Genomic DNA, 23,561 nt, shown 5'->3' on the forward strand with positions numbered 1-23,561 from the left:
TGTGTTCTCTTTGTGCTTCCTTTTGTATTCCTTTGGAGCTTTGTACTGAGTTTCCAATTTTAGCAATGTGCCAGGGTTACTTTGTATGAAAATGCCATTTTCAGGCACTAGGATTGATCAAGATGGCAAGAGCCATAACTATGACAACTGGAGTTTAAGTAAAATTTAGAAGTGATTAGTCTCTTCTCAACAAATTGAGATTCCAAATATGCCCCAGTTGTATCTCCCAAGAGAATAGCTTAAAAAGCAATAGAGGATCCAGAGGGAAAGATTTGGGAAACAGAAGCTAACAAGCACAAACAGAATATTACACTTAGAAATCCTGCCATTCGCTCTCATAAACTGAAGCCCATTTCCCATCCTTCCCACCCCCAAAATACCAGATGGGAGCTACCTGTTAATTTTCAACAAATTCATTTCTTGTCAATATATCATATCTCATACGATGCCTCTTGGAGCTTGTTTGTACTATTTGGTGTCCTTTGAGATTAAAAGAAAACCTCATTTACGAGGAATTCCTGTGAAAATTGTATTTGAATGTGGAGTTGATGTGAAGTTAAAGTTTGACCTTTGAATTTTCCACGGCCAGATAAAAAGCTGCTGTAAAAAATCAGGCCATAGGTAGTCAGGACATGCACAAAAGGGTGGGAGATTAGAATGTATGAAGTTGCACATCTCAAAAAATAAAAATATAAAATAATAAAAGCCAGTAGTTTGACAGAGTGTTCAGTAAATGCTCATTTTATTGAAAATTACAAAAAGGTGCTTAATGCCTTTGCGCCATTAATACAATACATTAAAAGGTTACTGTCAAGATTAGTGTTCCATCCCTGAAAATTAACTATAGGGCTTTACACATCACTATGCACAGACTGAGAAGTTAAAGGTTTTTTAAAGACACATTTTGCATTGTGCAGCCATTTATTTCAGAAAACAATTATTTTAGACTTTGTGCCAAAGACATTAGGAATGATGTGCTTTCATTTAAAGCACGGACATAACAGATACGTATTATAAACAAGGTAGAACCATGAAATTCTCCTTATAGAATAAAACCTGTGCAAGATTATTTCCCTTGCTGTCTCTCTAGAGTATTCCAATTCAAAACATACATTCCTTCCTACAGGAAAAAGATATTCAGATTCCTTAGTTGAAATTAATTAGCATTCAGAAACCAGATAGCATGTTTTTGGGTATTCATGAGATCTCTGTTTGAAAAAAATGTTTTTAACTTGTAGAAATGTGTTGCAACACACAGATGGGAAGAAAAAGAAAAAAAAATCTCTTTAGCAAGCACTGTGTGTAAAAGGAATATTACATTTTGCACGCTCCTGATTGCTCTGTGTAAACAGTTTTTGACATCTGTCTTTATAGTTTTCAAGGAGAGGAAGACTTTGTTAAAAGAATCATTTTTATACAGCAGTCACCATTTCAGTCTTGCTTTACCTGTATTATGAAAGCAGATGGTCTGCATGTCTTTTGAATATTTATAACTATCAAAAACAATCTCTTGCTATTCACCCTTAGGCTTATGAGATGTCAGGACTGTTCTGGTTGAAAAAAATCATCTTGGGTGTTTACAGAAAGAGGATTACATTAAGCTAAAATGACTATACATTTTCCAGTTTAATATTTGTCCATCAGCTGTTTAATCGTATTTAGATAATTGTGTAAATAAGATGTTGTAGCCCTTGCCCTCTCTGCTGATGGAGCCTGAAAGCTTTAAACATGGGTGAACCACCATTTTGTAGATGCTTTTGCTACCTCCTCCCCACCTCAGCTAAGCCATCAGCTAGTCCTTGGTAAGTTTTGATCACGATATCACAGTCCTGGGTTTGTTTGTTTTTTTTTAAAGTAGTGCACAAAAAGCAAGTATGTAGATCATATGTCATACTAGGAAGCTGCTGGCTTCCTGTACAGGCTGTTTAGTTTATTAGGGTATATTGTAATATGCAAATACGGTACAGCACTCCAATTACCCTTTAAAGCTGACATGGTTTTCTCTTTATTTTCTATGAGCATGCAGAGCTCTGAGGGTATTTTGGAAAACTTTTGGTATAGTGGGGGTTAACTGTTTTTTGACTGGAAGCTGAGCAATCAGAGATAACAGATTTTGCTGTGGTTGGTTGATTTGGCAGAAAAGCATGAACAGTTTTGGTTTAAATGATTGAATAACCTGATTAGCATTGTTTTGGGGTGGTTTTTTTTGGTTGTTGTTAAAGGCACAACAAAGCAATTTTAAGGGTAATCAGATCACTGCCTTTCCCCAGCTGATGAATCTTTTTTTGAGAAGGGCTCACCTCTCTCAAAACTCCTTCGTTGGCTACTAAGATGAACAAGTAAAAAAATAAAACAATCTTCCTTCATTTTTTTAAACGTGTTAAAAATATATAACTACAGTACATATGATATTGTAGCAGGGGTTTAAAAGAATATAATTTTTTGAAAAATTATGTAACCTCAACCGATTCCTTGTGGTTTTTGTTTTTCAAATTTGAAAGAGCTAGAGTATTTTAGAGCAAAGGTTCAGAATGTTCTATCTATCTTTAAGTTAGGCTTTAGAAAAATTCCACCCTTACCTTTTCACAATTAGAAAGGTTATAAATAATGTATTTGGCTGAAAAGGAAGCTCAGCCTGTGGCAGATGGTATCATTCTAGAGTACTGGGGTTTCTGTGAAGATGGCATTCTTTCAGATCGGAACTTCAGCAGACTCTCAGAAAGAACCGAAGCTCCTCATAGGGAGTAGACATGTGCTTTATGGATCTTAGAAAAGCTTACAACTTGGCTCCTAGGACGAGAATATTGTGTCACACTGGGGTTATGAGACCCACAGCCAATTTCTGCCGACTTTGAAATTGTATTTCCCAACACTGGAAACTGTGGCCTGTTTATTGGTTGGTACACCGTGTAGCATTTGAACTTGGGATTTCAACCGACTGAGTTTTGTCGGTTGGTTTATTTTATTCTGTGAACATTGATGTTTTATACAGACCAGCCACTGAATAGGAAACTTGCCATACAAGTTGTGTCTTTTTCAAAGTGCTTTGGATAGCTCATATAAATAGACACTGAGAGAGAACTGGAATAACATAACCACCGAGCACTGCAACTTCCGAGACATCTGTGTGGATGTATTTTGAAAAACCTGGGAAGGGATCTCTTGCAAATTAGTGAACAAAGGTTCTTGAAACTATGATTTCTATCACGACAGCCAAAGCGATGGATTTGAAAGATTCGTGTCACAGTTAAGCTGCCATTATCTTTGACCTTTAAGGGGAAGAAAAAAGGGGAAGAGGATTTCTGGTGGCTTGTTTCAGTAACCCTTTTTATTGATCACCTAGTTTGTGTCCAGCCCTCTAATGAATCCAGAATGTATTGAGATGAGACCTAAGGCCCACAGTCCAGTGCAAAATAAACAGCAGGATGAGTGCTCTAGTGCAGGAGGTTTGGGAAATTAGGAAAGGCCTCATGGAAGCAAGGATGCCCAGGATGTATCCTGAAGGATGAGCAGCTGTTAGCTAGAGATGGAAGAGGGCATGGGTCATGCATCCAAGCCAGAGGAGTGGTATTCCTTCTTGATGCTTTCTACCAGATACAGGCCAGCTTCAGAAAACACCACCAAATTGGAGTATGAGAAGAAATGAAATATTTCCCTTTGGTGTTCTCCCTTACTATTCCTTGACCCAACTTGGAACTTAATAATTTAATCAGTATACTTTATTCTACATTAAAAAGACTCAAAATACTGTGTACCATTTGAAACTTTTATCTGATACTCCATTGATATTTAAAGCATAGTCACCTGATGTGAAATGTGATCATATAATGAAAGCCCAGTGATGAGGAGGAGGCAGAGGGTTGTCATAGTAATTAATATCTCTTCAGTTTATACATAATATGTTATAGGCTCTGTGCTAATTGTATCACATCTATTATTTATTGTCTGTCCAAGAGCAGATAGTATGTCTCTTCAAGTCATTTTCCTAGCGAGTTGCCCAGTGCTTGGCACATGGTAGAATATAAGTATATGCTAAATGAATTTTTAAAATGCCTGAATGGATGGATTCTCAGAACAACTCCATGAGGTATATGCTATTACCATTCCCATTTAGCATGGGAAGTTGTGATGTAATGGTCAACTGTTTGACCCAAGGTTATGCTACCAGTGTGTGACACATCCTCACTTGAATGTGTGTTTATTTCTATTCTGTTTTGTCAGATGAACATTTAGTGTTTATTTTATTATGTGCCAGGCATTGAGCTAGAAAATAATATGGTGCCCCAGACCTGTGTGAACTCACAGCTTAGTGCAGTCTTTTTAAACCAGTATCTCCTTTTAAGTGACGCAAGAGTCCCAAGCCTTTCTGATGTGGAACTTGGCCTACTATCTGTATGTCCCACCACCTAGGAAAATATTACCAATCATGACTTTCTTTTATTTGTGTTATCAAAACAATAGGTGTTTTTTTCCTGATATTCTAAATTTAAGATTACACTATTGAATATGATTTTTCAAATGCCATGTGCAACACAAAATTCTGCAGTCTCTTTCCTTCCATTGAAACCGGCTGACTGGTCTATTCCAATGCTATGCCTAAGCCTTTAGTAGGAATTTTACCACCTGAAACACACACACAGACACGCCCACACATCCTCCTCATGAAGTGACTATATGAGCAATCTCATTGGACAGATTATTTCATATTGTCCAATAAAATCAGACATGTCTCCAAGTTGCCTGAATTAGGAAATATTTCCTAGTCACTCAAAAGCACAGAAAGATAGGGAATCCAAAAAGTTGCTTTGTCATGCATTATTAGTTATGAATTAGCTTTTTGATTTAAGTCTTGCTCACGCTATTATTTACATTAATCAGAGTTTCCTAAGCATACACCATGTGACAGAAAAGCACTTAAGCCCAGAACCTACCAATTTAGGGTTAAGTAGGGTAGGGGGAAGTTTTGACGATGATGCATATATGGGTATTATTTTCCATGTATGGATAATAATAAACTGTATAGCACTATTACATATAGGGTCTAGTTTTACAATATTTAGGACATTTTTTCACACACACACCATGGATTCTTCTTCCTTCCATCATCCCCTACATTTTCCACTGTTGATATACAAATCACATTAAATTGAGATGATCTATTTACATATCTGTGTTCTTAATGGATAGTAAACTTCTTGTAGGCAGAGGCTGTCTGCCATCTTTGGATGACAGGTGCCTCATCTTTGTAGGCAGATGCCTCTGCCATCTTTGCATCCTTAGTACCAGCCAGGCATATAGTAGGTGTGCAGCAAAGAGCAAATTTCATATATAGAACTGTTGGCAAACTGAAGTAGACTGGATGTTTTTCATAAACCTCAGCAAAATTTGGATATTCTATACACTTCTAAAAAGTAAAACATAAACCACATCTAAAACTTATGTGTATTATTATATTAACATTTAAGAAACTGCCAGAATATCTAGATAAAGAGTAATAATTTTTTAAAAAATTGGACCAGAGTGGAAGAACATCAACTGTCATCCATTTGCAGAAGAATCACCATTATCCATCAGCGATCTCAATAGTTTTTATTAGTGTCTGACTTTATTGATCCCTTATTACAAGAGAGTAAGTGAGATTGAAGCTGACAGATCAGGTAATCTTCTGGCTCTGGTTTTGGCAACTTTGCTAAGTGTCTTTTTACACTGTGGACTGTGGGAGGCTCTTAGTGAAATTGCAAGCTATTGGATTAATGGCAGAGCATCATGAACACATTAAGAATGTCTTTTTAGAGATATAAAATGTGAAAATGACTATAAAGTAGAAAGTGTCAAAAAAAAAAAAAGATATCACAGTGCCTCTTAGGAAAGATAGCTGTGTTTTACATAAATAATGCGACTCCAGCTTATCCTTCACTGGAAGTTCTTTAGAGATCCCCCAAATTTACATATTCCGGAAATGTGTGCATGCTACAGAATTAACACTGATGGTGGATGTCAGGAGAATGAATAATAACTGAAAGAGCTTTACATTAGAGGTAACTTAAAGAAGATAATTATGTAAAAATACTTTTTTCCCCAAACTGGCTTTTCTGGTTGCTCACTGCCTTTTGAACAGTGCTGCCTTCTATAAACTGTTTCACAATAGACCAACTGATGTCTAAAATGTGAGTTCTGTTTCTGCAAATAGGGTTGAGGGATAGATTGGTGCTGCAAAATCTTACTCCTAAGACTCGGTAGGGAGTTAAGTTAGCTGTTACTAGAGAATATGGGTAACGGGTTAAAATGGACCATGAATTTAGTCCTTGAAATTAACATAACCAAAATTTGCTGGGAAGATTGAAAAAGATTTTTTTAAAAATCCTCCTAGTATTAAAATCATGTTTTTCTTCATTTTTTAAAAAAAACCCCTACTTAGTAATACATTAAAATCATGTCTGTCTTCATTTTTGTGTGTTAAAGAGCTGACACTGTTTTCAGGGCATTTATTAAAAGCAGGATAAAGAAAAGTCACAGTAGGTCATGGTTTTGTGGTATCCTTGAGAAATTGAGAAGCATGAAATGTGTAAATTTAAAATTTTTATAATCAGTTTGAAATTCAGAACTTAAGCTTTACTATTCATGAAGCCAGTAATAAGATTGCAGAATGTTTTTCTCTTGATAAAGGATCTCTGTGAATAGTTTGTTTCTTCTCAAATACGATCAGTTAACCTTTGATCAGTGTTAATGCACCTCCACTTTGAATCCAAATAATAGACTGGAAAGCGCAAGTGCTGTTTCTCAAATTTTAATATACATGCGAATCCCCTGGGGACCTTGGTAAAATGCAGGTGCTGAGTGCACTGGTCTGGGGTAGGGCCCAAGATTCTGCATTTCTAACAAGCTTCCAAGTGATGCCCATATTGCTGGTCCCTGGTCTATACTTTGAGTAGAAAGGATGTAGAGTCCAGTCAAAAAATCACAAAGTCACATATATTTATGAATCACAATTATAAAGTCATCTTCATGTGTTTGGATTTACTGGGACCAGTGGAAGTTTGACAGCCTAGGAATGGATGACATTGATGGAGATTCAGTAAATGCTAAAGCAAAGTCTGCGGGTTTGATAGCTCTATACTGGTCTCAGTGAGCTGTTGCTTTCTACTTAAATAAGCATTTGATGATCTACTTAATGAATTTTAAGAAGTCGAAGCTTTAGGCTAAAGTGAGAAACCAAAATGTATTGGTACTCAGTTGATTAAAAAAAATACTGTTGCCACAATTGAGATCATTTCTGTGTTCCATCTTGTGCCGCTGTGTATTACAAATGTTCTCCCCCCTTCTTCATGCAGAGTATGATTTCTTCCATTGTGAACAGTACTTACTATGCAAATGTCTCAGCAGCAAAATGTCAAGAATTTGGAAGGTGGTACAAACATTTCAAGAAGACAAAAGATATGATGGGTAAGCAAAAAAACGTTGCAGCAGTGGCTACATACCATTACGTGTCATTTGGGGGTTTATCAAAGTCACATCTAAAGCCAGGTCTTTTGATTGCCCAATTAGAGATCAATTTAGAATGTTTCTTTGGGGGTGGGAAGTGGGTATGAGTATAATGAGATAATTAAATTCAATAAATGTTTGTGTTTAAATCAGCCAAACTGACTTGGTTGTCAGACATGCAGAAAATCGAGGCGTTAGGAGGGGAGCTGTCATTTTTTAACATCTCAGTGAAGACCTAACCAGGCCTTGAATAGCTAATATTAGCTGTGATTTCTTTCAGTGATAAGTCATGCTTTTAGGTTTTTTGTTTTTGTCTGGTTGAATGAGAAAGTCCCTACTTTTTCACCCAATTTTTAAGGAAATTAAACTTCTTAAACTATATTTATAGTTTCCAAAATAGAGATCAAGTGATTTTTATAGCTCTAACTCCCCAGCCCCCATGGATGGGCACTTTGATAAGCATACTGCTTTACCATTCATACCAGAGCAATTATTGCATCATTTCTAAACTTTTAATTCCAAGAGAGCATTCTATCTTAACACGTAACTTTAGGTGAATATTTGTTATGCAAGAAGTACACTAAAATTATCTGCAGTGTAAAATGACAGATAAAAGTTGTGTATGGTACCTAAGCATTTAGATGATGGCATTTTTCTCCCTGTTGAGTTTGTTAATGTTCACAAAAGCAAACACTGTGATTAAGGTTAATGTTTTAATTTTTATTAATATTCTCTTTCACCTACTTGTACCCTCCAAAACATACATTTTAAAATAATACAGGAATGGGCATTATGTCCTGTTTTAAATCTATTTCTGTTTATTTCTTTACATTCATTTAATAACTTTTTTTCTAAAAATTTTTTAAGCAATAAGAAACCCAAATTTTGAGCATGTTTTAGCACTTAATATTTGAAGAAAAACCATCCATCTACCAAAATGGATTCTTTGCCTTTTATAGCTTAAGGCTGTAATGAAGACAATGCATCATTTTTGGAATAATTGCTTGAATTACTACTCTCTGTGAATGGCCCACTTGGGCTGATATCACTGGTAGAAACTGAAGGTTTCTTCCCCAATTCTTAGTTATATTTTGCATATATCAGGAGCTATAGCACTATGATAAAGTTCCTCTAAATGTAAAACCTGCATATTTAATGAAAAGAGAATTGATGATTAAAATCAAACTGGAGTCTATACATGGGAAGTCTGTGTACAATTTGGAAACTCCTGTTTATGTACAGCTTCATGCTCAGCCCTTCCAGCCAAGAGCATCGAACCAGTCTCCTCCTCGTACAGAAAAGCATTTACACACTTAGAGATGATGCTCAGCCAATCCATATGAGGAACCTAGCCAAGGGAGAAGCATTCATCCTGGGTAGGTGGGAATAAATTGCAAAATCATGACAGCATCACCATTGTACCAGAACGATTCCCTGCAAGATTGTCTTTAGCATCTGGTGATGGCCATAGCTTCCTGAAGAAAAACATTTGGATCTTAGCAACACTGGGTATGCTGGCTTGATATACAATAAATCACTTGCTTTATTCTAAAAAGTATTTCCAGATATACCTATTGCCCATGATGGTTAGAATTAAAATGAAACAAGGCATATATGATATTCAGCAAGCATTCAATATGCACTTACTATTATGCCCATTTTTATTTATTACGTTAACTACTTCTATTCACTGCTAGGTAAAAATTGAAAGTAGGTAACATTTTACGTCATATTTTTTCTTCTACACCTTTTTCCTAGAGTACTAAAGTTAATGAATACCATGAGAATATATTTGTAAAATTTTTAGTCGCTTATTATAAGTTTATTTTCTCAGCTAACTGTTTTTAGTTGTCATTAAGCAAATGACATTCTTTTAGAAGCCATTTTTTAAAAAATATTGCTTATAAGCCTTCTTGGGGTAATAAGTGAGAGTGAACAACTAGTCGGAAAGAATTTGGGTATAATTGATTTTATGCCTTAAATCTAAACCACTTTTTAAAAATGAGATTAGGAGTGCTGTCCCACTTCCAAAGTTTGTAGAATTGTTCAGAAAAGGAGAGAAAAAACACAGCCTGGTAAGTTGCAACTTGAAATTTTCTTGGTTTTTTTGGATTTGGGGTGTGCCCTGTGCCTACCCTTTTTTAATTTAGGAAGTGATTAGAAATCTTTATCAATGTTAATCATTGCTGGCTAAATGTGATTTTACTTTTTGTCCACTTTAGTTGAAATGGATAGTCTTTCTGAGCTATCCCAGCAAGGCGCCAATCATGTCAATTTTGGACAGCAACCAGTTCCAGGGAACACAGCCGAGCAGCCTCCATCCCCTGCGCAGCTCTCCCATGGCAGCCAGCCCTCTGTCCGGACCCCTCTTCCAAACCTGCACCCTGGGCTCGTATCAACGCCTATCAGTCCTCAGTTGGTCAACCAGCAGCTGGTGATGGCTCAGCTGCTGAACCAGCAGTATGCAGTGAATAGACTTTTAGCCCAGCAGTCCTTAAACCAACAATACTTGAACCACCCTCCCCCTGTCAGTAGATCTATGAATAAGCCTTTGGAGCAACAGGTTTCGACCAACACAGAGGTGTCTTCCGAAATCTACCAGTGGGTACGCGATGAACTGAAACGAGCAGGAATCTCCCAGGCAGTATTTGCACGTGTGGCTTTTAACAGAACTCAGGTCAGTTGTGTTTGGTAAATAGTTCTGTGTTGTCTCCTCTTTTCTCTCTCTTTAGTCCCATCTATTACTGAAGTTTATTATTTTACTTCTGTACTAACATTTTCTCTCTCTCTCCATGTGATCATATTACCTGTTCCTAGTGGAGCCTCAATTTTATCACGCCTTTTCCTATGATACACTTCTGAATCAAGGGAAACCTATGTGCAGATTGATTCCAATTCAGGGGCTTTGAAAGACTAATTAAATGTCAAACATGTTTTAAACTGGCATTACTTGTGCTTTTATATAATGGAATCTTAAACTATAGTAGATAAGAAAAGTTTCATGACTCGGTCAAGGCCATTGGCAGGATTCCAGGCTTCTAGCCTATCGTCTTTCCCATGTATGTTACTGCCCATATCAAACTTAGGTATATAAATGTTCCCTGTTAAAGTTCCACAGCAGTGTTGTCATCATCGTCGTCGTCGTCGTTAACACCTTGGAAGCAATAATCCACTTAATTCTAAGCAATCATTTTGAAAAAATACTATATGATGTATTAACATAATATGTTGGTAAGCTTTGTGCTGTCCCTCATGCTGTTGTCTTCCAAACTTCATTGTCTAGACCAGGCATCAGGAAACTTTATTCTGTTATCGACCAGATAGTAAATATTTTAGGTTTTGAAACACATAAAATCTCAGTTACACTGTAGAGTAATAAAGCAGCCACAGACAATAAATGAATGGCACCGGGTATGGTAGTATCTCGGTAAAACTATTTACAAAACAGGCCATGGAGTAAGTGTGGCTGGCAGGCCTTAGTTTGCAGACCCATTTGTAGAGACCTCACTGCCTGCTTATTGATACCCCTAATGTGCACAACTTTGTCTTCCTGGCCCAATTCCTGTGAAGATACTGTCTATCAGCGTGGAAGATGTTTAAGAGGGTCATGGGAAAAAAGTGATGTATATGAGAGGTGACAAGATAAAGATATTTGAGAAGCCCTAAACGCATTCTATTGAACTGTGAATGAGAATAATTTTTTTCTTTGTTTTGAAACTAGTATGATACATTATATATATGGTGTTTATTTTTGGCCCAGGTACACTAAAACAAAAAAAAACAAAAAACCAAAACAAACAAACAAACAAAAAATGAAAAACCACATAACTTTAATTAGAATGAGGACATTATGCCTTTTCAACTTTTTTGTTTTACCGCTGTTCTTTCTTTTGTCAATTTATCTTATTTTTTGGCCTGACTCCCATTTTCCTTTCATATTTAAGTTACTTTGTTTATTACGTGATTATGATTATAAGAATAAAATTCTGGTACAGAAATAATCTAGTATTAATTCCTAGTTGGCAGAGTTTCCATACCTAGGAGAATCCCAGCTGTGACTTATTTTTGGCTTGCCTTAACTAGATGGGGAGTTAGGAGACCTGACAAAGCCTCTAATTCAGTGTTTGTTTTCAGTTGATTCATCTTTATTTTTTTTTTTTTTTTTGTACGTTTGTCTATTTTTAAAAGGGCAGTTGCGCAAGGCTATGTCTCAGGTTAAAGTTGTGTGGTTTTACCTAGTTCCATATCTTTATAGCTTAAGAAACTGTGTTCATTATTAGCTGGTAAAATTAGTATGACACCTATATTCAGTTGGGGGATAATTATTGAAAATGAATGAAAAGTCAACCCTCTAAGTATTCCTGTTTCTGGTAGCATTCTTTATTTTAGTAAATATTGTAAGTACTAATAATTCTCCATACTAGGCCAAAAAAAGTAGGTCTCTACATAACAGTTCAATAATGCTTTTTTGAATTGAGTTAAAAACCCACAAAGACATCGTGACATAGACACAAATTATATATGTGTGTGTGTGTATATGTATGTGTGTGTGTATATGTGTGTGTATATATATGGATATATGTTTATATATATAGTTACTGGTGTCTTAAAAATTGAGCAAATAGTTATTTCTTAAAGCACTAAGTGTCCTTTATATAGTGAAGAATGCTAAGATAGTAGAACTCAGAGAAGTGAGGATAAAGTTGCCACCCATCATTACAGCTTTTCTTTTCTTGGGTTTATGATGTTATAGCCATTACTATGAGGAGTTGGCCATTTCTTCTGCCTTTGGTCCTTAAAAGGACAGATTCTACAATATCTGCAGGATTTGTTACTGGAAGAAAGACAAAATTTTCTCTTTTATACCATGTTAATCTCTTTGAAAAGGTAATCATCTCTGTGGTTAATAAAAACAGTGACTTTATTTTTCTGAGAGTGAGAGGAGAATGAAAACCTTGTATAGCTTGATTACAGATACCTCCTTATTAATAATAGCCAATTTAGAAAAAGAAGTCATTACCAAAAAAATATTTAGTGCCCTGGATTATGAAGGAGGTTTTAAAGCTTTATATTGATAATTGATACACTTCAGTCAAAGTAGATATAGGGCCATATTGAAGATGTTTGACTTAAGAGGAAATTTTTATATATATTTCAATATTAATTCCTTGAGAACTAGCTTTTGCACATGCAGGCATGAATGTATTTTCATTGGTCATTCTTAAAAACCACACATACATACACAGCTGCATTTATTTTTTAATGATTATGCATTCGTGCGACTGGATGTAGTGTGTTTATTTCAAAGTGTATGCATTTCAATAAAAGCAGGTGCAGAGTGAGGGTATGGTGTGAGTGTGGAGTACGAAAATACACACGCTAATGCATATGTATAGACAAGGAGCTCTGCAGAGTTAAATCGCACATCACACATTTGTGTGCACCTAGTACAGTGTGCAATTCCAACTCTGACTTTTAAAAAATTAATGTAAAATATGTACATACAAATACAAAGTTATATGATAGGGTCAGATAAAAACACTGTCCCTTAAAAACAACATTAAGACCTTAATATGATAGATAACACTTACGAATTGAGGATTATTTTAGTCGTTGACAGCTCTGTATAACTTTAAAATCCTGGGTCTTATGTTTTAACTCTTGAGAATTTTCTCATCATCTTAATAGGGTTCCCTATATTAACACATTACCCTCTCAAGACTTTCACACATGGCTATTTTTTTAAGCCTACCTTTTCTAAAAATTTATGGTAAACTTATATAACTACTCGTTTTAAGGAATTTTTCCCCTTCTGAATTGATGGGCATATGTTCTTTAATTGCTGTTGAAGATATCAGCTTTTCGCGTATGTCATTCATTCAGTTATGTCTATTTTGATGTCTTTTTAATGGAAACCTATGGCTAAAAGTAATTGCCGAAGCATCTAGATTTACACTTTTCAATTCACTTCTCTATCTTATTGCTATTTAATGGTTCTGACACATGCGAATACCTTCTTTAATATCCTTTGATTTTTTAAAAGAATAAAATCCAGAGTTTAACTCTGATCCCACTCTGTGGCTTTTTTCCCCTTTTTCTTCCCCCTCCTCTTGTCTTTGGCACACTTTATTTTCCAGTAAAATAAAGAATGAAGATGGATTATTCAAAACTGATAACAGTAATGGACCATCATGTAATGTTTTATTAAATTTGAGTTCTGTAAATTATGTGGTGGAGAGAAATTTGCCTGCTTTAGTATAACAGAAATTGCTACTGTGTTTCTATAATTCTTCACAGTGTAATTTAAGAAAAGTCCACTATCCATATCACTATCGAATAAAAGGTAAAAAGGTGCTATTACCCAAAGATGACAGTTCTCTGGTCTGCCAAATGACAGAGATAAATGTATCTACTAAAACTTACTTGGCATGAGTCCATGGTAGTAGGTGGAGTTTGAAAATAGTCTTTTACCTGGACATGTGATTAAAAATTCACCAAACAATAGAGGCAGGTAGCCTTGAAGAATATTCTATGTATTTTCTTTTTAGGAGGGAGGTTTCATCAAATCATATTTTCTTTCTGAGGGCTTTGAAGTTCCATGAAGCTGATAAAATCTATTTGAATCAGTGATTATGTTCAAAGAGGAGACAAACGGGAGGCCAGACAGGCCTTTTGTTCAGATTGGCAGTCTCTTTCGCTTATCTGCTGTTTTAAAGAATTCATAATTAGCTTTTGGAAATACTGATAATATTTATTGGAGGTTTTTTCTTTATTTTACAACTACTAATGAATTTTACTTGTAATAACTTGTAAACTGTTTTTGGAATGTAAAAACAGGTTTAGGAATTCAGCAGTAAATTCATTCTTTAGTTGAAAAAATTAGAACTCTGACTTAACCACTATGTAATGACAATGCAAAATAATTTTATGTTTTCATAGATACAGCTCACATCTAATTATTGGTAAGATGTGAAGTCCCAATGAAAGGCAGCTTCTGATTTTCAATAAAATTAATATTTATGAGGTACTGGTAACGTCCTACATAACATACAAGTTCTCAGGTTCTTTTCAGACATAAGAATGACTAATGATTTTGTTTAATTTACTTCAACAAATTTATAGAGCACCAATGATTCTTGATACTGATGACATATTTTAGTTCTGATGTTTCAGCATATTCTGTGACATAATAAGTAAGGTACATAATGGCCTTGGCATACTATTTTTTAGCATGAAAAATTTTTGGTAAAAGGTTGCTCTTACCGTCCACTATGTGGGGCATTAATACAAATGACCTTGGCAAGTCTATACTATATCTTCAATTATAGGAAGTGGAAACTGGTTCAGCATATAAATATGAATGCAGCTATTCAAGTAACAACAACCAGAACAGGACCAAAGCATGCATTCCCATATCTGGGATCTGATAACAGTCATTTTGCATCCAAAATTATTCTAAAGTGACTTTTTTTTTTTAAGTAATTATCACTAATCAAAATGTTTTCTGACAATATTTTCAAGCATTTCCACCAGGGGGCACTCCCCTCATTGAAAGCTCTGGGCCAAAAAAAAAAAAAAAAAAAAACCAAAAAAACCCCGAAGGTTTCTGAAACACCTGAGACTGTCTACACTGGCTGCTTTAAAGCTCCTTGAGTGTTTCAGGGCTTGAAACATCACTTTACACCATCATCATATTTCAGACAAACAAAAAACTTTGTTCCAGTAGAATAATTAAGTGGAAGTAAAATGTTTTGCCCCTAAAAACACGTGTATGCTCAAATAGGAAGTCACACCAACATCAAAATATAGGTAGAGATCTTTTAAAATTTTCTCCCAGGTGACATACCATCTTCCAGTCTCAACCATGTGGAAATGACTTAGCCTTACGTTAGCAAGACTTGAGAAAGAATATTATTTTGTATGTTTTCCTGTATTTGACTTTCTCACTATAGATTTCTGCTGCCTCAGGAAATATTTTTGATAGAAATACGTGATATAGTACTTGTTTTTTGGGATATTTATGTATCTAATTTCAAGCTTCCCAAATAACATCCTAAATATTTATAACTATCTTTTTGCCCTAATTTTTAAAATTATTACACAATTTTATGTTTGTGGGAAAAACATCCCACAAAATGCCACAGAACTTTTCACTGTAGGCCCAACATGAGTGCCAATAACTACCACTAGAATTTACTTATAGGTAACACATCTTATTCTTAAGTTTCTATCACCTATTTGTGATTGTTTTCTCCATTGTGGTCTTTATACACATGATCAGTCCATTTAGTAGATATTTATCAAACGTTTACATGAGAGGCATTGTGCTGGGATGATGAAAGTGAATATTAGATTATTGTGCTCAAGGAATTTGTAGCATATTGTGTTTATACTGATGTTTGCATGTATCCATATCTGTGTAGTTGAGAATATATTGCTTTGTCAAGTACATTTGTTAAGACATAACATTTGGTGGAGAGGAGTAAAGAGCAAGGGTTATTTCATTACACCTATTTTCAAACTTTTTTTTTTTGAGACCTGAATGTTTTACTTTCAATAAGAGACAACAGAAATATAGTCAAACTAATTAGTTGGCCTTGTGCAAATTAAATAGCTGGATGATTGACTGCCTATTTGACTGAAGTTTAGTTAAATTGACTAGATGTTTTGCTCTTGTGTAGACACAGTTACAGCATTACTCATTAGTATCCTAAGTAAAAGGACATGTGCCCTTCATTCTTCAGTCACATTTCTTAGGGTAAAACCGAAAGTTCAGGTCCAATTTCCAGGCTTTAGCTGTAAGAGACTAAGTGAGAGACAACTTTAAAGTGGACTCTGAAGCACTCTGCACATATTTAAAGTTCTTCTTAAATACCAGCTTATAAATCATTTTAAGAAGTATCAGTACTTTTGTATTGTCTGCACCCAACTGTTACATTTAGGCAGTATGGTACATTATCTCTAAATCTGGGAACAAAACCAGGTTTGTACTTCTAATCAACCATGAAAAAAACAAATGTTTTAACCTTGGGGTTTCATTGTTTTGACATGACACGTTACCTTCTTTCCCCAATATACCTTTAACCGTTTCTGCATAATTGGAAAGCGGATTTGCAACTTCTATAGAAATCTTGACAAAATTTTATTCTGAAGCTGATATTCTGCTAAGTGAAGAAACCAAATATGTCTTACTATTCCAAGCATTATTTCATGTACAAGTTAAAGAAAGAAGGGCTGCTTAGCCCTTATGAAATGAACAAAAAATTTTTCCAATACTTTTGTTTCATATTGTCCCATAAACGCAATGGGGAGAACCACCCATTTTTGGAAGAATTCTTCCAAAAGTTAAAAAAATTAGTTGAAAATTGATGTTCTGTTATTTAGGGCGTAAAGACACCTTAAGAGTTTTCTAATGGTTTATAAATTTCTTCTATCACTAATAACAATTTTTATTCCCCAAGAAATTTGATAATTACAGAATTTGATACTCTCTTCCTTGGCATGCTATGATGGATTTTCACAATGTTGAAAAGTGGTTAATATATTTCGATTCTTATCTCTGGTTTTTAAAGTTCAAAATGTAAACCTGTTACCCAGTGGTATAATACAGCAGGATAGTATTTAGAATCATTTGTGATAGTCAGTGAGGTTGTCTGTAAATGGTAAATTGAAAGGGTCATCTAGTGTCATGTACTTTGATAAGTTGGAGTTTAAGGAATAATTTTAAACATTGCCTGTGAAAATACGGTATAAACCTTAGGTGATGCTTTAGTAATAACCTTTGTTCTAATATGTTAAAATTCATTTTCTGGTATTTTCTTTGAAAGATCTACTTCTCTAGGAATGGCTTTGTATCTTTACATATTGGACTGTGGACATTACACTGCCTTTGTCTAGGCAGCTTGAGAACTATACAGTTCAATGCTGTTGCATTATGAGGATTTCATTTATTCTTAACTTCCCTGGATCGTCTCTCTGTGAAAGATTTCATGGCAAGTTAAGCTACTCAAAGGCAGGAGACCAATTAGGCAGTTTCAGTTTATGTTATATGTAAAGCAGATGCTTAATAAAATTAAGAATACAATTGAGGCTCTCTTCTCTACCACTTCAATTGTAACTAATATATTCCTATGCAGAATTAATGCCTCTGACTGTTCATTTTCTAAACAGAGTGGAGAAGAAAAGGGAAGGATCACTGCTGGCCAAGCAGAGCACGGGAGCAGGCTCACCCTGTGCCTTTCATTTCTTGCAGGGCTTGCTTTCAGAAATCCTCCGAAAGGAAGAGGACCCCAAGACTGCATCCCAGTCTTTGCTGGTAAACCTTCGGGCTATGCAGAATTTCTTGCAGTTACCGGAAGCTGAAAGAGACCGAATATACCAGGACGAAAGGGAAAGGAGCTTGAATGCTGCCTCAGCCATGGGTCCCGCCCCCCTGATAAGCACACCACCCAGCCGCCCTCCCCAGGTGCAGTCTCCTTTGCCTCCTTGCCCTTCTTTGTTTAGCACTTTTTTTTAATGCTTGAGGAAGAATCTCAGTAAGAAATTCGATAGATAGATACATAGATAGATAGATAGATAGATAGATAGATAGATAGATAGATAGATTGATTTAGATGTTTTTAAATTCCTATAGTTGCTTGAGGAGAATTTGGTCCCAAATCATTAATTCTCATATAAAAACAATAAGCTGCTAATTAGATAGAAGGAAGAAAATTGCTTTGTGTTCCTTCATTCTTGGGGTTATTTGGGGGTGAAAGTAGTCTTTAAATGGGATATTTGTCTCTACTGTTGTTATTAAGTAAAGAGGTATTTTAAACTCAATAGAAAAAGAATAAAGTCAGTTTTTTCCCAACTAGTTTTAGAATCGCCATTTGAATAGTAAATAAAAATAAATAATTTCATTTGTATTTATACTTTCCAATACGAACTGCAGCTGGTACCAATTACACACCATCTCATTTGTAATCTTTCATAATTAAGTTTAATAAAATCCTTGAAGGCAGCTTTAAATGGGGCTGATAAGGAATTCTATCCATATTCCAAAATATGGGCATGTTTTCTCTTTCTTCAAATTTTTGGAGTTTTAGGAAAGAAAGTTGCCTTCCAGGTAACTTTGGGTATGTGAATCTGTATTGTTTTTTAAACTAAGTTTAAAAAGTAACCTCATAACTGTTATAATTCAGTAAATCAATTTGCATTACAAATCCTTAGATAAAAATTTGCTAGTTAGTGTATTAGACTCAAAAATCACAAGCAATTTTTTTTTTCTTTTCTTTTTTTTTTTTTTTTTGAGACGGGGGTCTCACTCTGTTATCCAGGCTGGAGTGCAGCGGCGTGATCTTCACTCACTGCAAGCTCTGCCTCCCGGGTTCACGCCATTCTCCTGCCTCAGCCTCCCAAGTAGCTGAGACCGCAGGCACCTACCACCACACCCAGCTAATTTTTTTGTATTTTTAGTAGAGACAGGGTTTCACTATGTTAGCCGGGATGGTCTCAATCTCCTGATCTCATGATCCACCTGCCTCGGCCTCCCAAAGTGCTGGGATTACAGGCGTGAGCCACCGTGCCTGGCTGCAAATGTATTTTCTGACATGTTTAACTTGTGACATTTACAGCTCTTAAAAATAAGGTCAGCTAAAATTGGACAAAAATTGAACATGGAAGAATAAGTCAAAATATTCGTATGACAATGTCATAGTGAAATTGTATCTTGATGTTACTTTATTCTCATCAATAGTAGAAAGTAGTCATACATTTTCATGTATAGAAATCTAGAAAAAGCTCATTCAGCACTAAAGACTGAAAGTACTACAGATACTCCATAAGTAAGAAATAAATATTTAGCCACTTGTTGAGTGGCTAAATAATAAACTGCTTATCATAAGGTTCTGAAACAATTTTTTTTAGAAATGTCACAAAATCCATTTTCGCTATTTTATTTAATGAAAATCTGGTCTTGATGTCTATAGGAACAGACTATAAGGAAATCATTGCTATAATTGTGAATAAAAAAGCCATGCTTCTTTAGGAGAAAAGCATGGCTCTATATACATATGTACACACCCACCTGCCCATGCACACGCAGTTATTGAATTTGATCTCTAAATGCTTCTATAAAATATTTCCTAAGATAAAGAATGAGGAACTCGTTACATATAGAAAATATGACTTCTAAGAATGGTTAAAGAGAAAAGATAAACTGTGACTTCTAGGAATGATTAAAGAGAAAAAATGTACAAAATGAAATAATTTGGTTTGGTACTTTTTCTGTAGTGTTTAGTGTTAATACACACACTTCTATTAGTTAACTTTGCTCCTAAAGTCATCACTGGCAGGACTCTGAGCAGAGAATTACTTTACTTGTTACTTAATCTGCAATACTAATAAAAGAATGGCTTACTTAAGACCAATATGAACTTCAATATTGAACTGCTTTAAAAAAAAAAAAATCTAGCTAGATACTTGATTTTGTGGTTCCTTAATACAGCTTTTGTTTCCTCATTTTTCTAGGACTCTATGATTTTACTTACTTTCTAAATGTGATTTTGGTATCCTTACTCAAGTTTTTTCTTGAGCTAAAGTTATACCAATTTCTTATTAAGTGATATTTCTTTTCATATGCTGCTAAATTACTATGGGATAACTTTCCCATATGTATGCTTAAAGGCTTTATCTGCTGATAAGTTGGGATAGAATATATGTTTAATTTATTTTTGCCTGAATTATTGGTTAACTGGTTGAGCCACCCTTAGCTGTATTTGTTTGTTCTAAAGAGGAGTTGAGACCAAGCCCATAGTTAGGGTATTCAGCCAGTGATGAAAATATACAGTATATACATACTGTACATGCTTAGTGAAACTCTTTAAAATAAAACATTTCTATTAATGCAGTATTACTATCTATAACCAAACTCCAAAATGATTAACTGACATGTGTATGGGTGTGTGTAATTTTATTTTGTTGCTACAATATAAATCTTTAAATTATTAATATTATTATAATGGAGATCACTACCAGTTTGTTCACATTCTTCTGTTTAACCATGATTCAGGGAATTAAATTTTAAGAAATTCTTAAGGTATTAAAGGTATTATCAATGCAAAATTAGTACTTTAGATTTGGAAAAACACGTTATAAACTAATTCAAGTGCTTGAATTAGTACTGTCTTGTAGCAGCAGTCGACATAATGAAATAATGCCTAAACTGGAACCAGTATGCATATTTAAAATGATTTAAAATAAAGGATAAAATGGAGAAAACCACAGATAAACAGACAGCAAAATTTTGTCTTTTTAAATTTTACATTTTGCCAAAGAGGAGTCCATGTGAAATCAGTATACATTCCATTTCCCCCAAAATGAAGAGATTTGAAACATATTTTGAGACAAATCTTGGGTTTGGGTTGCACCTAAAACCTGATTTCTTTCTAAAGAACCACATGTTAAAAGCAGAGGCCCTCAGTGGTTCACAGAAGACCCAGCCCCCATTAAGGCCTGAGAAACTGGATTCTCTTCCAGCTCCTTACAGAGCGTAAAACATACAGAAGATGATTTTGGAGTGTCCTTGGGGCATACCATAAGAAGGACCTAAACTATTGAGGGACTTGAATTCTAAGCCATCTTCAAGAAAGGACTTCCCTGGCTAGTCAGGCCCCACCTGGGGACATCTAGCCTCAGGAAACACCAAGCTCCTTGGTGGCCTGGTCCAGGTGAGATGCCTCCCTGCAGAGGTATCCCTTGTGCTCCAGGAGGGGCAGTTATGCCCTGTGCTTCATCCTCTGCCTGGGCTATAGGCTCTGGGCCAGACCTGGTTTCTGCAAGCATATTTTTGCAATTTACATGCTCTAATTCGACAAATAAGAATATCTTGCACCTGATAATGATTCACACCCTAACTTGATAAAAGCCATTCTGAAAGCAACTGAATACATCAGTTCATTGAATCTTCATACCAACCTTTTGCTAGAAGAAAAATGAGAAAACCAAGTTTAAGGTTTAGTCAGTTTTCAAATCCTCTGCTAAGTCTCTTGCTCCTTCCTCTACTTCAAGCCACATCCTCAGAATACAAGCAAACTTATTTTAGAAAGGGAAAAGTGAAACTTGGAGATCTTTTTGTTTGTCATAGAGGATGGGAGGTTTTATTGTTAGAATAGGAAGAGGAGCATGTGCGAAAGCATTGTCCTAATAAAATAACTTGTTTCACAAATTATCTACTTGGGAAGGCGAGGCAATGGCATTTCTGGGATTGTGGGGAAAACGGCCTGTTTTAAATTTTGGTCTTATGAAAATATCTGGGAGAACTCAGTCCTCCCATGTTCCTTGGTCTTAAGGTTTCTTTTCACTATAAGCTTTGCAAATTTTCCTGAGTTTATTATAGGAATTTTATCAACAATGATAATTCATCATTATTATCTGAGAATTATATATTTTACAGAATTTTAAGTGATGATTTCTACCGTAGGAGTATTTTTTTTTTATTTTGTTTGTACATTTTAGTGGACTTTTGGAATTAAATTAATTTAGCAGTTTGTTTCCATGAAGGCTGTTTGAAAGCATATAATTATCGAGTTACAGCTTTTACATGAATTACACAAGTCTTCTTTTCTTCATTTTTTACATCTCTTTATGTAATTCTTTAGTTTCTACTAAAGGTGTGCCGTTTTATAACAATGCTTTAGACAATTTATGAAGTTAATATAAAGAGTATATGATTAATCTGGTAGTTGCACTGTTCTCTTTACAAGAAATCCCTCTATGATATAATGAAACATAGGTTCATCTTGATCTCAGGTTCAGTTACAGGCAGGAACTTAACACTTGGTAAAAGTTTTATTTCTTATGAATCCCTTGAAGATCATTTTAAGATATTGCTTATGTAGTTAGAAAATGCATTCCATTAATTGTCATCTTTTAAAAACTGGGAGACTTTTAAAGTCTCGATTTGGAAAATAATACTGTTCCTGGAAAGAAACAAATATCTACAAGTGTTAAATCATGGTGCTAAAGACAGTGTTAATAAAGTTCGAGAGTGGGAAATATTTTCCATCACTAATAAGCATCCATAAAATAGGATATTTCTTATTTTCATTAATAAGAAAACATAATTTTTATACCCTGAAAATAAATTCAGATTGGATTTTAATATTAAAATCAATAGCTATTAAAAAATTAGACATCAATGAGCTAGATTTATCAAAGGACCACCAAAAAGCAAGTCCAGCCTGCTCTAAAAATTAAGAATTTTTTCAAGTAAAGAAGGTGCATGTAATGTCATGAACTCTAAATAACTGTGGTTTCTAGTTAAGTTTAGATCTCAGCATCGCCCTACCAACAAATTGTTTAACATGTTTGATTTAACAGAGTTTTCTCAATTTTAAGATGGGACAATCATAATACCTCCTCCAGGCTGCTAGGCAAGTTAAGAAGTTAACATACATTAATGCAATGTCCAGCACATAATAAACAACTAATAAATGTCAGTGTTTATTATCACCATTATTAAAACTACATATAGGCCGGGCGCGGTGGCTCAAGCCTGTAATCCCAGCACTTTGGGAGGCCGAGACGGGCGGATCACGAGGTCAGGAGATCAAGACCATCCTGGCTAACACGGTGAAACCCCGTCTCTACTAAAAAATACAAAAAACTAGCCGGGTGAGGTGGTGGGCGCCTGTAGTCCCAGCTACACGGGAGGCTGAGGCAGGAGAATGGCGTGAACCCGGGAGGCGGAGCTTGCAGTGAGCCGAGATCCGGCCACTGCACTCCTGCCTGGGCGACAGAGCGAGACTCCGTCTCAAAAACAAAAAAACAAAAAACAAAAAAAAAACTACATATAACTTTAATTTTGTTTGTGTAAAAGCAGTGTGCTTGCAGGCAATTCCTCATCTATCAAAGTAGGATGTTCATCAATCAAGGCCAAAGTAGAGTTCATTTTCTGTAATCTAAAAGTATGATTTGATGCATTTAGCAATCCATGAAGAAGCAAAATAGAGTTTTCATGGAAAATTTGTGTCCTGCCACACAATTTTAGTGAAATAAAAAGCAGACCCTAGTGCTGCACCCTATCCCCACATGGGAGG

The 23,561-nt window shown here is 35.3% G+C and overlaps 1 protein-coding gene across 4 annotated transcripts in view; it reads left to right on the plus strand.

Annotated features, from left to right (window-relative positions):
* Nucleotides 1–23,561, plus strand: part of SATB1 (SATB homeobox 1) — a 91,231-nt gene that overhangs the window by 34,241 nt on the left and 33,429 nt on the right. For all 4 annotated transcript variants that reach the window (XM_011977925.1, XM_011977924.1, XM_011977923.1 and 1 more), the window contains 3 exons: nucleotides 7,332–7,443; nucleotides 9,705–10,159; nucleotides 17,735–17,947. In XM_011977925.1, the coding sequence (XP_011833315.1) occupies nucleotides 7,332–7,443; nucleotides 9,705–10,159; nucleotides 17,735–17,947 (780 nt within the window). The remainder of the gene's footprint in view (nucleotides 1–7,331; nucleotides 7,444–9,704; nucleotides 10,160–17,734; nucleotides 17,948–23,561) is intronic.

This window comes from Mandrillus leucophaeus, unplaced genomic scaffold, assembly GCF_000951045.1.
Source record: "Mandrillus leucophaeus isolate KB7577 unplaced genomic scaffold, Mleu.le_1.0 Scaffold186, whole genome shotgun sequence".
Classification (NCBI taxonomy): domain Eukaryota; kingdom Metazoa; phylum Chordata; class Mammalia; order Primates; family Cercopithecidae; genus Mandrillus; species Mandrillus leucophaeus.